This window comes from Solanum stenotomum, chromosome 4, assembly GCF_019186545.1.
Source record: "Solanum stenotomum isolate F172 chromosome 4, ASM1918654v1, whole genome shotgun sequence".
Taxonomy (NCBI): Eukaryota; Viridiplantae; Streptophyta; class Magnoliopsida; order Solanales; family Solanaceae; genus Solanum; species Solanum stenotomum.
The window spans coordinates 57,690,119-57,704,103 of record NC_064285.1 but is presented as its reverse complement, the minus strand read 5'-3'; the positions used below and the strand labels follow the sequence as shown (position 1 = coordinate 57,704,103).

The window sequence follows — 13,985 nt, the reverse complement described above, 5'->3', positions numbered from 1 at the left end:
ACGATAGCTACAACCTGTAAATATGCAAACTATAACTATATATGAAGCATAATTAAATTTATTATAGTGACTATTTGCAAAAATTCCGCTTTTAACTCTATGAAAAAAACCCCATATTGAAAGGTAAATTACTACATGATAAAAACAACTAATTCATGTCCAGAACTCGAATTTGGAACCTAAAGTTCCTTCTCACTACCAACAACCCAATACTTGTTGTAAAGTTAATAATTTGTCAATCCCGATTCTTTTGTTCATCTCATTACCCCTCCCTAGCTTAGTGCACCACATAAAAAAAAATGATAATAACTTAATTGTCGCTAAATATATTTTAGAGGCAATTAAAACTCTTTGTAAATATCCTTGAAACTTTTAGCGACATTGAATCAAATGACAATTAACTTATGTCAGTAAAAACTTTACACTCTTGATTAATGTGCATATTTATTATCGCTTAAAAATATTTTTATTGTAGTGATATAAATATTCATATTTTATAGTTGAAATATGATTACTTACTGATATAACTAAATTTAAAAACAACAATAGATTATTAAAAAATCAATGACCAAGACTTTATATTATAATAAAGTCTTTATATATAGATTAGGTAAATACGGGAAGGATAACAAAGATCAAATTAAACATTAATGATCAAGATTTTATATATAGATTTTTTGATAACAATAACCAAGACTTTATATTATTATTATTATTATTATTATTATTATTATTATTATTATTATTATTAATAGTATTACCATTATTATAAAAAAGAAAAAAATAATGACCAAGACTTTATTAAAGTTTAAACAAAGACCATAGACTAGAAATAATTGCAAATGATCATTAAAGATGTGGAAAAGCATTATTAAAATTTAAAGAAAGACAATAGACTATAAAAAATTGCTAATGATCATTAAAGATGTGGAAAAGCATTATTAAAGTTTAAAGAAAGACAATAAACTATAAAGAATTGCAAATGGTCATTAAAGATGTGGAAAAACATTATTAAAGTTTAAAGAAAGACAATAGACTATAAAGAATTGGAAATGATCATTAAAGATGTGGAAAAGCATTATTAAAGTTTAAAGAAAGACAATAGACTATAAAGAATTGCAAATGATCATTAAAGATGTGGAAAAACATTATTAAAGTTTAAAGAAAGACAATAGACGACAAAGAATTGCAAATGATCAAGAACACTATAGGCCATGTTCTCACGTTATTGAGGAAATATTATAATCCTCACTATGCAAAGGCGGATTTAGGATTTGGAGGTCGTGGGTGTCATATCGTTCAAGTAAGATAAAAGGATCGGTTTCTTTAATTTTGGGTTACAATTCGGATTATTAATCTTTTTTTATTTTTATAAACAAATCGATCAAATGTGCAAGTTAGTAATATTTTCTTTTAGATGTTCTGAGATTAGAGATAACTAAACAATTCCGTTTTTATTTCCTTTTTGGAATTAGAAGTCTTATCCGCTGAAACTTTGAGGGAAAAAAAAATTCACATTAAAATATGAGCTTGTATAAACCATCTAACATTATTAACTTAATATATTCATATTTCATTGACTTTATGTGTTGTCGGAGATATATAATAGGGAAAGAATAAAAATTGTAGTTTAAGCCTAATCATCTTACTTAGCAAGAACGTCGGTGAAGATCGAAAGAACCTTTAAATTAAAAAAAAAACTCTAATAATAATATTCATCATTTTTAAAACTTATATTTTTTAAAAACTACTATTTAAATGTATTCTTAATAATATTTATTTGACGTTCATAATTCAGTACTCATTAATTGATAAAGAATAAACACGTAACACTCATATCAAGTGATTAATAATTAGTGAAAGAGAAAGTAAAAAAAAAAAATAGTAAATAAATAAGAATGAATGGAGAAAAAAAATTTAAAGCCCTTTACACATTAATGAAAAAGACAAAAAAAGAAAAGAAAAAAAGAAGCAAGCAAAAAATACGTGCTTGCACCGAGGTTCGAACCCGCATTGTATGTGGCAGCCTGTTCCATTCGCCAATTGGACTACTCAGAATTTCATTTACTAGGTGGCAAAGTTAATATATATTTAATTATTTTACATATACATATACATACACCGTTTTTTCCGAGATCACTGGGTGCCGTGGCACCCCCACCTGTCCACGTAGATCCGCCCCTGTCACTATGGTAACATCGATAGCTTGATAAATAGACAAAGACCAAGACTATTTAATGGCTTGATTAAAAAAGAAATCGTTAAAGGAAACCAAGACCTTAAAGAAATATTTCCTCCATTTTAATTTGTTTGTTTGATTTTGACTTGAAGTTTAAGAAAGTAAAGAATTTTTTTAAATGTTGTAGTCCTAAACTAAATGTTGAAGAAATATCATGGATTAACTAGCACACAATTACAAACGAAGAAAATAGAGTAGAAGAATAACATAAGTATTTAATGAGGTTCGGCTAGGCCTACTCCGCCTAACAAAAACAAAGAGAGTTTTCTAGGGATGGGCATGGAATACCGAAAATCAAATTACCGAATTGAATCGAGATATTTTGTTATTTGATATTTGGTAATTGGGTATTTGATATGGTATTCATGAGTAAAAAATTTAGAATTATGGTATTCGGGTTTGGGTATGAGTTTGGTATGAGACATTAGTACCATTTGGTATTTGGTATTTTTTCCAAATACCGAATTATTTATTTAATGAAAGTCATATATCAACATGTTCATTACTCATTAGTACAAGTCAAAAGAAAAAGTTGAAGAATAAACATAAACAACCCAAATACATGTCTTTTAGTTGTATCTATTTGTTTTTCTTGATGTCTTCTTACTTATTGACCTTCTATTATATTGTCTCCACATAAAAAATAAAAATGATTGGAGAAATAGTATTAACTTTGTAATCTAATCGACTACAACTTCAATATGGTATTACCGAATACCATATCAAATCAAAATTTAATTTATCGATTACCGAACCAAAATGAAAATATTGATATTTAGTATCTACTTTTAACTATCAATTATCGAACCTAAAATTTGATAATTCTGAATTGAATATCGAATGCCCACTATGTTTTCCACTATGAAAGAAAGAGAACAAATTTGACAATGCTTTAGAATCCCCAACTACATACCTTATATATACATCCCAAGTAGTCCCAAACCTAGAAGGGAAATGTTTTTCCAATCCTATAAGGACAATATTTTCCTTTTCCAAATCTATTAGGAAAAATGGTATCTTAAATTAATAGTAATTATAGTTTCCTAAAATATACAAAGGGAAAAATTCAGGACATAATTAACAAATCTTCCCGTTGGCTTAAATTCCTTTCATCAATTGAAATAAAGTTTACTTTGTCTTGCCTCGGCCCTCCAAAGGGCTTACTGAGTACAATCCACCAATCAAATCTAAGCAATGCCTGAACTTATTGATCGGGACTGCTTTGGTCATCATATCTGCTGGATTATCATGTGTAGACAATTTCTTCACATATACAACCCCTTTAGATAAAACATCTTGGATAAAATGATATTTGACTACCTTTTGTCCTCTTGGCAATGAACCAAACTTCCATGTTTGAATCTTTTAAAGAGACACAATCTCTTCATCCATAGCACCAACTCATTGATATGCTTTTGAACTAGAAATATCTTATTTATAGATATTAGGCTCAAACACGTCAATGATCTCTGCAATTGATACAACAAGTTCTATAAAATTTGTATGCAAATTTTTTTGGTTGGTTGATCACTTTCTTTTTCGTACCTACTGCAATACTATATGATTGTTTTTTCATGGGTGCATCATCATTGTCATCTTAATCAATGTCTTGCACCCCCTCCACTTTTGAACTATTGGGCTAAGCTAGTGTAGATTCAACTTCTAGCTCTATACGGTCACTAACACTGTGATATGCTTCCACTATTGTCTTTTCCTTCCGATGTCTAGTGAGGCATATTCATTGAATGGCACATTCCTACTGATAATCAACCCCAGAGTCTTTTGATCTGTGCACCACAATTTGTAACCTTTCACTCTAATTGCATATCTCAGAAATATGTTTTTTTGGCCTCGACTCAAGTTTCCATCCCTCACATGAGCATAAGCAGGATAACCAAATATTCTTAAATATGAATAATCAAGAAGTGAACTGGACCAAACCTCAAAATGAGTTTTGAACTTAATAGCAGCAGATGGACCTATTGACCATGTCACGACCCAAGGGTACATCCTAGATGTAACATGACATACAAGACCTCAAGAAGCCTTATATAAACCACTTAGCTTTCATAGTCAAGATAATAGAAAAACGGTAAAATTTAAAACCATTTTCAACACAATCAAAGTTTTATAAAACGAAGGGAAGTCTTATACAATTGTCTCAAAACCATCTAATATAAAGAGTCACTGGGACACAACCCATACAATAATGTTCAAAACATAAAATGAAACATAAGGAAATGGTGGCCAAATCCTCGAATGTTGTGAGGATTCACCAATCTTCAAGTCTTGCCTCTACTAAGATCCTAGCCACAAGGATGAAAGTCAGGAACGCTAGACCCTACATTTGGATAAGAAATGTAAGCAAGAATATGTGTTATTACAAGAATGTACTAAATATGATAGTTTGCATAAACATAAGGGTTAGACAATAAATCATAAGCAAAATCAATGTACATAATAGATCATATCAACATAAAAGGAATACTTCTCAAGTAACCTCAAAGCATACTTAGCCAAGACATGGGAAATCCTCCACTAGTCTTACTCATCATAATAGGCAACCTTAGGCCATCATTCAAGCTCATCACCTATAATTCTCGTCTTTAGCTTATCTTGTATATACATGGGAATCAAGTCCTTGCCTTCCTATAAAGGCTAATGGTAGTGTCTTGCCTTACATAAAGGCTATTGAGTAGTCGCCTCTTGCCTTACATATATGGTCACAAGTATTTGCCTTTGTGGCCATCTTATGGGATCACATGTATTCGCCTCCATGCCCAACATTATATGACAGGGGCATTCGCCTCCACATCATTCTACAAGGAATCACATGTATTCACCTCCATGTCATTTCATAATAAGACACGGGTATTTGCGTCCACATATTTTAATATAAGATACGGGTATTCGCCTCCATATCTTTCAATAATGGATCATGGGTAATTGCATCCGTGTACAACATTAGGGAATAAAAGTAGTCGCCTCTTACTCTCTTCTAAGGAATATGGGGATTCTCCTCATATCCTTCTCATCTAACGGACATAGGTATTTGCCTCTTGCCTTATATATTTCTTAGAATTTTAGTCTAGATTCATTTTAGGTGAGCAATCATTTCAAACTAAAATCATTCAATGTGAGAAAGCCTTTAACATTTATACTTAAGTAATTCATGTGGAAACTATCCCTTCCACTGTCATTACATCTATAATCAACAATTCATGACATTAACTTTACTTTACAAAGTAGTACATCTCATAATCCCCATATATGCTTCACTCTCAAAGCAATGTATATTACAATCATCATATATGCTTCAATCTCAAGCAATTTTAATGTATCTCATCAATCCTATAAGAATACATCTAAATCCACAAATTTTCCTTTCATGGCATCAAACCCATCTAAATCAAAATCAACCTAGAAACATGGTTTAAGGATGAGTATATGTAAATTCTTCCTAAAAACATGTATTTCACTCAATTCAAGCATAAACAATCAATCAATTGGATCAACATTCATCAATACCCACAATATTAGAAAAAAACCCTAACTCAAAGTGGAGAATTTCTACCTTTCAATTGGGGAATCTTAGGGGCTCCATGGATGAAAAACCATCATACCTTGATATCAAAGCCCAAAAATGCTTGAGAAATGAAGAAATGACCTTGATCCTAGCTTGAACTCTTTCTTCTTCTTCAAGTTCTAGAGAGAGAAATAATGACTTGAATGGGTGAGATTTGGGGTTTAAATCACTTATGTAGGGGTCTTAGGCTTGGGTAAAATGACATAGTATTTATTCACTTAAAATCGGAAAAAACCCAAAAACCCCTGAAAATCCTGCCGAACCACCACCACGAGCCATGGTGGCCTTCACGAACCATGGTGGCAACCATGGTCCCTTGACTAGTGGCTTGGCTTGCCACTACTCAACCCCTAAAACCCAACTCTCTTACACGACCTCTCCCACGACCCGTAGTGGCCGTCACAAGCCGTCAAATGGCTCATGAAGAGGGTCTCAATTTGGGCAGCCTTAAGGAGCTCATTGCCTCACCTTCACGGGCACCATCATGAGCCGTCAAGGTGCTCGTGGGAGGTGAGCCTCCCTTGGCTAGCTACTGCCTAAGGTCTACGGGCACCACCATGACTCATGGTGCCCTTCTCGATCCGTGTGGCCTTATGGAGGGTGCTAAGGCTCAAATTCTAGGTTGTGACCTTTCCCTTGGACCCTTACTTAGCTACTAGGTTCCAAGGTGTTACAAAATAACAAAATATATTGATTTCTTCAGCCCAAAATCCTTGCTAACACATGAGTGTGAAAACATATGTTGTACCATGTCATAAAGTGTTCTATTCATATGTTCTGCAATACCATTTTATTGTAGTGTTCCACTATGCCCTCCATGTTGCAAAATTTATTGAACTCTAAGTTGTAAAATTTCAATCCATTGTCAGTTCGAAGACGTTTAACTTTTCTTTCAATTTGCCTCTCAACATCGTCTTTCATTTAACAAATGTTAAAAATGCCTTATCTTTTATTTTTTAAAAAATACACCTAAACCATTTTTGAGTAATTGTCAATCAAAGTCATAAAGTACCTTGCACCACTTTTGAAGGAAATTGTTTGGACCGCACAAGTCTGAATGTATATAATCTAATTTGTCTTTGATTTTATGAATAACCTTTTTGCTAAACTTCACCCTTGTTTCCTTACCAAACACACAATGCTCACAAAGATTTAAAACTTAATTTTTACAACCATCCAACAAATTCTTCTTGTTCAATAAAGACAATCCTTTGTCACTCATATGACCAAGTCACAAGTGCCACAATTGAGACTGATTCAGACCACTTTTCCCAGAAGCTATAACTGCTTCCCTTTTAACTACACTGGCTTGTAGATAATACAGTCTAAAATGAAGCTTATACTTCGTGAGTATCATGAAGCCTTTACATACTTTAAGTGTTCCATTCTTTGAGTGAAACTTACACCCTTGATCATTCAAAATTGAAAGAGAAATCAAATTTCTCTTTATTCGAGGAATATGCCAACACTCAATAGTTCTGGTAATGTCATAAAAAATTCTCAATTTGATATTACCAATCTTCCAATGAATTATCATCACATAGGTAGACAGTCTCACTCGTCTGTTTGTAAGCTGCAAACAAATTCTTATGTGGACACATGTGAAAAGTTGTGTTAGAATCAAGAACTCAAAAATTGTGTCTATGATCAAAACTCATAGCACAAACTTTCCCTACATAGTCATTGTCATTAATTATTTCCAGTGTCAACAATATTTGTTGAGTAATCAACTTTTTGCTTTCCTCTTTTCTCCTTTAGTTTAGGACAATCTCTTTTAATTCCCCTACTCCCCGCACTCCTAAAACTTCTGCTTCCTTGCTCTAGACTTCGATCTGACGTTAAACCTTTTTCTATTAAAGTCCTTAAATTGTGTTCTTCCCTTAATCACAAGAACTTCACCCTCAGCTCCACTATCCGAAAAGCTTTTCTTCAACTCTTTAGATCTTAATGCATTACTAACATCATCAAGTGAAATACTATCTTTCTCATATAGAAATGTATCAACAAAAGTATCATAAGACGGTGGTAAAGAACACAACACGATTAAGACCTGATCTTCACTTTCAATTTTGATATCTACATTCTTCAAGTTCATTATAATTGAATTAAACTCATAAAGGTGATTTTTGACTGGTGCACCTTCATTCATACAAAGACTTTATAACCTCTTTTTCAAGTAGAGGCGGTTTGTCAGCGATTTCTTAGAGTACAAATATTCTAACTTCTTTCATGTTGTTGCTGCAAATTTCTCTTAAGAAATTTCCTGAAGAACGTTATCTGGAATGCTCATGAATATCACACTCAAAGTCCTCTTCTTTAGGCATGCTTAATTTGATTCTTTCAACTCTTTTAAAATATCCTCCTCAATTTCCTTTCATAATTCTTGTAACACCAAAGACAATCTCATTTTTAATCTTTTATAGACTGAAATTCAACCCTTCATCGAACTTATCTGTTTCATACTTTGTTGAAGATGATAGAGACATCTTAACCCTTGATAATGTTTAGAAACCCCAGCTAAGCTCTGATACCAATTGTTGAAGAAATATCACATATTAACTAGCACACAATCACAAACAAAGAAAATAGAAAAGATTAAAACCACAAGGATTTAATGAGGTTCGTCTAGGTCTACTTCTCCCAGCAAAAGCAAAGAGAGTTTTCGCTATTGAAAGAAAGAAAACAAGTTTTACAATGCTTTAGAATCCCCAACTACATACCATATATATACATTCCAAGTATTCTCAAATAAGGGTGTGCATGGTATAGTACGGTACAATATTTTGAAGTTTCGATACTGTAATTTGGATATTAGGTTTTTAAAACATTAGACCATTAGCATACCGATTTAATTCATTATGGTTCAGTATTTTGAAGTTCGGTTTCGGTATTCTACGGTGTGGTAAATCAGTAACCACAGTTTGTTCAACTTCGACTAATATATACTCGCATAATAAAGTATTATGACTTTGACAATTAAAAAAATGTCTCAATTGTACCATTCCACGTGTAAAAATATATATTCAAAATAAAGTACAAACAGCTCATTTTGTTAATCAATTAAATTTCAATCAAAATAGAGTAGTAAAAGTTTCAACTTCTAAACATTTAGTTTATACTAATACTAGGTTGCATATTTCTTAGTGTATATACATATACATGTTATTTATGTAACTATATACTTCGGTATGATATTCGGTATTTCGGTATATTATTTCTAAATACCAATTACCATACCGAATACCAAAAAAAATTACAATGTATACCATATACCATACCAAATACCATAATATCGAAACCACAGTATTGAAAAATTTGATATGGAATGGTAATTCGGTATATACCATACCATGCCCACCCCTAGTCTCAAACCTACAAGGAAAAGGTTTTTCCAATCCTAAAAGGTCAATATTTTCGTTTTTCAAATCTATTAGGACAAAGGGTCTCCTAAGCTAATAAGAACTATAGTTTCCTAAAATATACAAGGGAAAAATTCAAGACATAATTAAGGGATAAGGCACAAGTACAAATTATGACCGAAATCTCAGAGACACGCCTTAACTAAACTAAGGTTTTATTACCCCCTCGAACTCTTTTTTTTTTTTTGTAATTTTGTACACCTTTTGGCTTACGTGGCACACTCTGTGACTTCACGTAGTTGAGGCGCGTGAAAGATGTTCAGATGCCACGTAAACTAAAATTACGTAGAATGTATTAAAATGATGTTTAATCTTGTGATCTTAAACATGTCATATCAAAAATAATTTGAATTAAAAAGTTGTTAAAAAGAAAAGAAACATACTTTTTGAAACAGACTAAAAAAGTAAGGTCTAACTCATCGGTGGCCCCTTAAAGTTGGTATGAAGTTTCAGTTAGACACCTTAATTGAGCAATGTTCATCTTAGACACCTCATGTAGGGTACCGTTATATCATTTTGACGCTCTATTTTCAATCAATAAAAATATATGAGGTGTGTGTTATTTTCGCGAATGACGTGTAAATTGACAAACTACACGACGACATTTGTCATTTGTGTCAAAAACAATTCTTAAACAATAAATTTTGAGTAAAACTAAAAAGTAACTAATGAATATACGAATTTTTGCCCAAATAATAAAAAATAATTTAAACCAACAAAATCCCCAGGACCCCCACCCCCACAGTCCCCTGTCCATTTAAAGAAATACCCCATCCGCGCGTACCTATCCATGCTCCTTTATTAGTGTTTTCTTCAACTATCTTTTTATTTCCTTTTTATCCCTAATTAGTAGGTTTAGAATTCACAAACAATTAAATTTACTCATATGTAAATATTAAATTCTTTCAAGAAAGAATCTCATGAATTAATTTAATAAGTAAATCTTGAAATGAGTCTATTCCTAAATTTCTTAAACAATTTCCAACATTTTTCATCAGTTTACAGTAACTAATTGTATTCACCATTGGATGTTTAAGTTTCAAAAATGGTGGCTGAAAATGGGAAAGAAGAAGAAGAAATTTAAAAGTCAACAAAATAGGTTTTTCACGCACGGTCAATGAGTGTATTACATTCACCAAGCCATGTAAGCAAAAAATGTCAAAATGACATAACGGTACCCTACACGAGGTGTCTAATATGAACATTGTGCAGTTAAGGTGTCTAAGTAAAATTTTGTGCCAACTTTAAGGGGTTAAGACAAAAAGTAATAATATAAACAAATTGAAAGAAAGAATAGTGTTGAATATGCTTGAACAACGGTCAATTATTAATCCCCATGTCATATTTAGTTGTAAATGGTAATTAATTATATACTACAGCAAATCTATATCATCATAGTGCATGTAGGATGTAACAGAGACAACAGAATAATTCAATCTAACAGAGACAGAGAATACAAACTTGAATCGTTAATGATAGAATACGATTGCGTTTAAGTTTAGTGCACAGACAATGTATAAGTTATATAAGAATTCCGTTGCAAGGAGATATAGTGGTTACATCCTCCAGATTGTTGAGAGCACATTTACGGCAAATGTGCACATCACATTTTGTGCACTGCAACGCGTTCTCCTTATCCAGTGATTTGTTATTACAACCATCACACTCACACCGCGACCCATACTTACCTCTTTCCACCAATTTTAGATGGTGCTCCGCAATCTCAATTGTACCACCAAACTTGATATTGCGATTCTCAGAGAGTCGCGAGATGCAATGAGGATGAAATGATTGATCACACTCCTTACAATGATAGACCCAATGCTTGGGATGTACATACTCTTCGCATATCTCACATAAGAAATCATCTGGATTTTTAGGAAAAGGGGGATACATGAGGAGAAGTGAATGTTCATCCCATTTGTTGATGATTTTCGGGGGCAATAGAGCACAATCGATCCCTAGGTAGAAGTGACAATCACTACAACAGTATGATGTAGAACCAGAGAGAGATTTGCCACAAGCATTGCAATCAGAATCTATTTTTATGGTATTTGGATTTCGAGTAAGGGGATGCGTATGTGCTTTATGATTAATATAAGTAGGAATGAAGGTACATTTCATATCCAGGAGGAATTGATGAGATTGATCTCTACATTCAAAAGACCAACCATTAGTCTCGGATTGACATTCACTGCATTTCACCACTGAAAAGAAGTACTTGGGATGATTTATGTGAAGTTGATCATCATGACTTGGATGTTTCGATAACTCGAGATAACTGGGTAATTGGGAACAAGTATCATGAAGAAAATAGCTGCATTGTTGACAACTATAATAGTACTCGTCAACAATGGGCTCAATACAACCATCACAAACTAACTCATCATCCGCTTTTATTTTGGATAAGAGAAGTAACAAATGACGGTTGTTGTGAAGAATTACTATCTGCGATGGTCTTGGAATAGTTAGGAGGCAATTTTGCTTGAGAAATCGGCTAGTGAGTTTCACCGCTGCATTAGCTACCGGCAGCTGGACCATGTTGAACTCGGTGTAATGTTCCACGTTTTCTTCAGTAGTCCTGAAAGCCAAGTGAAGGATTTACCTTGTAAGCTAGAAATGGACAATTGGCAGAGATCTAGTAAGGACAGGAGAAATTAAACTTACATCTTTTTATCCGCGCATTTGATGTGTACAAAGAATCTACAGGGGAGACAATAATAAACCCAAAAGACATACTGCAATTGTTTGTGGCAAATATCGCAGCAGAGTTTTCTGATTCGATATTCTTCAGGAAGGAAAAACAGAGAGAGGATGTGATCTTTGTGGTTGTAGTGCTTGTATTTTTCGGGTAAAACTTTACATTCATCATGGATCCATAACTCACAATCTTTACACCGGAAAGAGCTATTCTTGATGCCACAAACAATGCAAACATGATCTTCCTTGATCTCATAATTTAGATCATGTCTTATATGGTTTTCGTGCTCCTCTTTTTGTTGATCTTGGACTTGGAGAGCACACGATGCTGCATCTGGCGTAGAATTAGACTGGATTTGAGAACAAGCATGCTTGTAATCTTTGCATCGCATCATATGCTTAACTATTTCCACTTGTTTCTGCTCCATCTTAATCTTCCCACTCTCTTGATTCATCTCCAACTGTCGTTCGTGATCTTTTTCTCTCTGTTTGGGGTGCAGATGTGGAGGAGGATGAAGATGAAGATGAAAAGTTTCAATGGAAGTTTAGAGGATGGTGTTTTCTGGGAAATGTTTCTCTATTCACAAAAATAATAATAAATGAGATTAACTTCATTAGAAAACAAGGCATGAAATACGTTAAAACTAATGGCGGAGTCCGAATTTTCATTAAGTGATTCAATATATAAAGAAGTAAACATATGAACAACTCAAGGAATTCAATATCAACTATAAATACATCAAAGTTATTTTGACTTTATATATATACACAATGTAATTTTTTTAAAGAAGGGTTCGGATGAAACCCTTGGGTACCCTAACTCCGCCTTGGTCATGGACTAGTTCAAATCACATACACCATCAAGGTTTTGTTTGGTAGTTGGTAAGAGTTATGCAAATATTAGTAATGTAGTGATTAGTTACAAGAGAGTTTATGTATTATTTTATGTAGATATTAGTTAAGCATGAATTAGAAGGGTCAACTGGTGCAAAAGCTAGATCTAGATCAATTGAATAAGACAAAAGTATTGAAAACACCATGAACTATTAGTTTCATCCTCAAACTATTGATAGTCTTAAATACACTTTTCTACTTAACTAAATAAATTGTCATTTAGGGGTGTCACACACAACCTAAAGAAATTTATTAAATCAAAATTTGACTTTTATTTACAATGTAATTTTCCGCTTGATGCCCCTTGGTAAGGGTGGGTCCACCCCCTGGGTATTATGTCCATCTAAAAACGTGGCATATTTTGGAGCAACTGAAGTAGAAGTCATTTTCTAGCAAGCAACAAAGATGAAAAAGTTTCATAAAGAGATACAATTTAAGCAAAACGTGAAAATAATTTCTCTTTGTAAAACATAATTTTTTCTTCCACTTTATAAAGTGTAAGAAAAACTTTCACTTTACAAAGTGTAAAAAATAGTTCCATTTTATAAGGTGTAAAAAATAGTTCTGTTTTATATTAAAATAGACACGTTATGAGACTAACGGAAAACGTTTGAAATATTGGATAAAGTGATTTTTTTTCTTACACTAAGCCTAGTTTAGTTACTTACTATAATAGTGATTTATTTTGGTCACTTTTATCTTTTTGTGGCTTATTTAGGTTCCGGACTCTCATTAGTATATGAGTAACTTGACTGTTTAAGCTTCTCCTTACACTTCGTGAAACATGTATTTTGAATTCCCATGGACCTAATAATATGTATTTACTATGGGATAATGCATAAGTACCCCCCTAGACTATGACCGAAATCTGAGAGAGACACTACTTAACTAAGATCATATTACCACCTAACTCATTTTATTCGTATTTTTGTGCACCTTTTGTGCTGATGTGGCACCTTCAACCACCCAAGTTGGTTGTGTTTGTACACACTCGCACGCCATGTGTGTAAATATTTTTTAATTAGGAATTATTTTTTAAGAAAAATTAAAAAATATTTTCTTATTTTTTTTAGGGAAAATGCATAAGTACCCCCCAACCTATGCCCAACATCCCTGAGACACACCTAACCTTTAATAAGGTCCTATT

The 13,985-nt window shown here is 32.9% G+C and overlaps 1 protein-coding gene across 1 annotated transcript; it reads right to left on the bottom strand.

Moving 5' to 3' along the window:
• Positions 1-10,765: 10,765 nt before the first annotated feature.
• On the bottom strand, positions 10,766-12,445 carry LOC125861587 (uncharacterized). Its single transcript, XM_049541447.1, has 2 exons — positions 11,912-12,445; positions 10,766-11,825 (listed from the first exon to the last, which is right to left on the bottom strand). The coding sequence occupies exons 1-2, from the start codon at positions 12,397-12,399 to the stop codon at positions 10,766-10,768; spliced, it is 1,548 nt and encodes a 515-aa protein (XP_049397404.1). The 5' UTR covers positions 12,400-12,445.
• Positions 12,446-13,985: the final 1,540 nt, after the last annotated feature.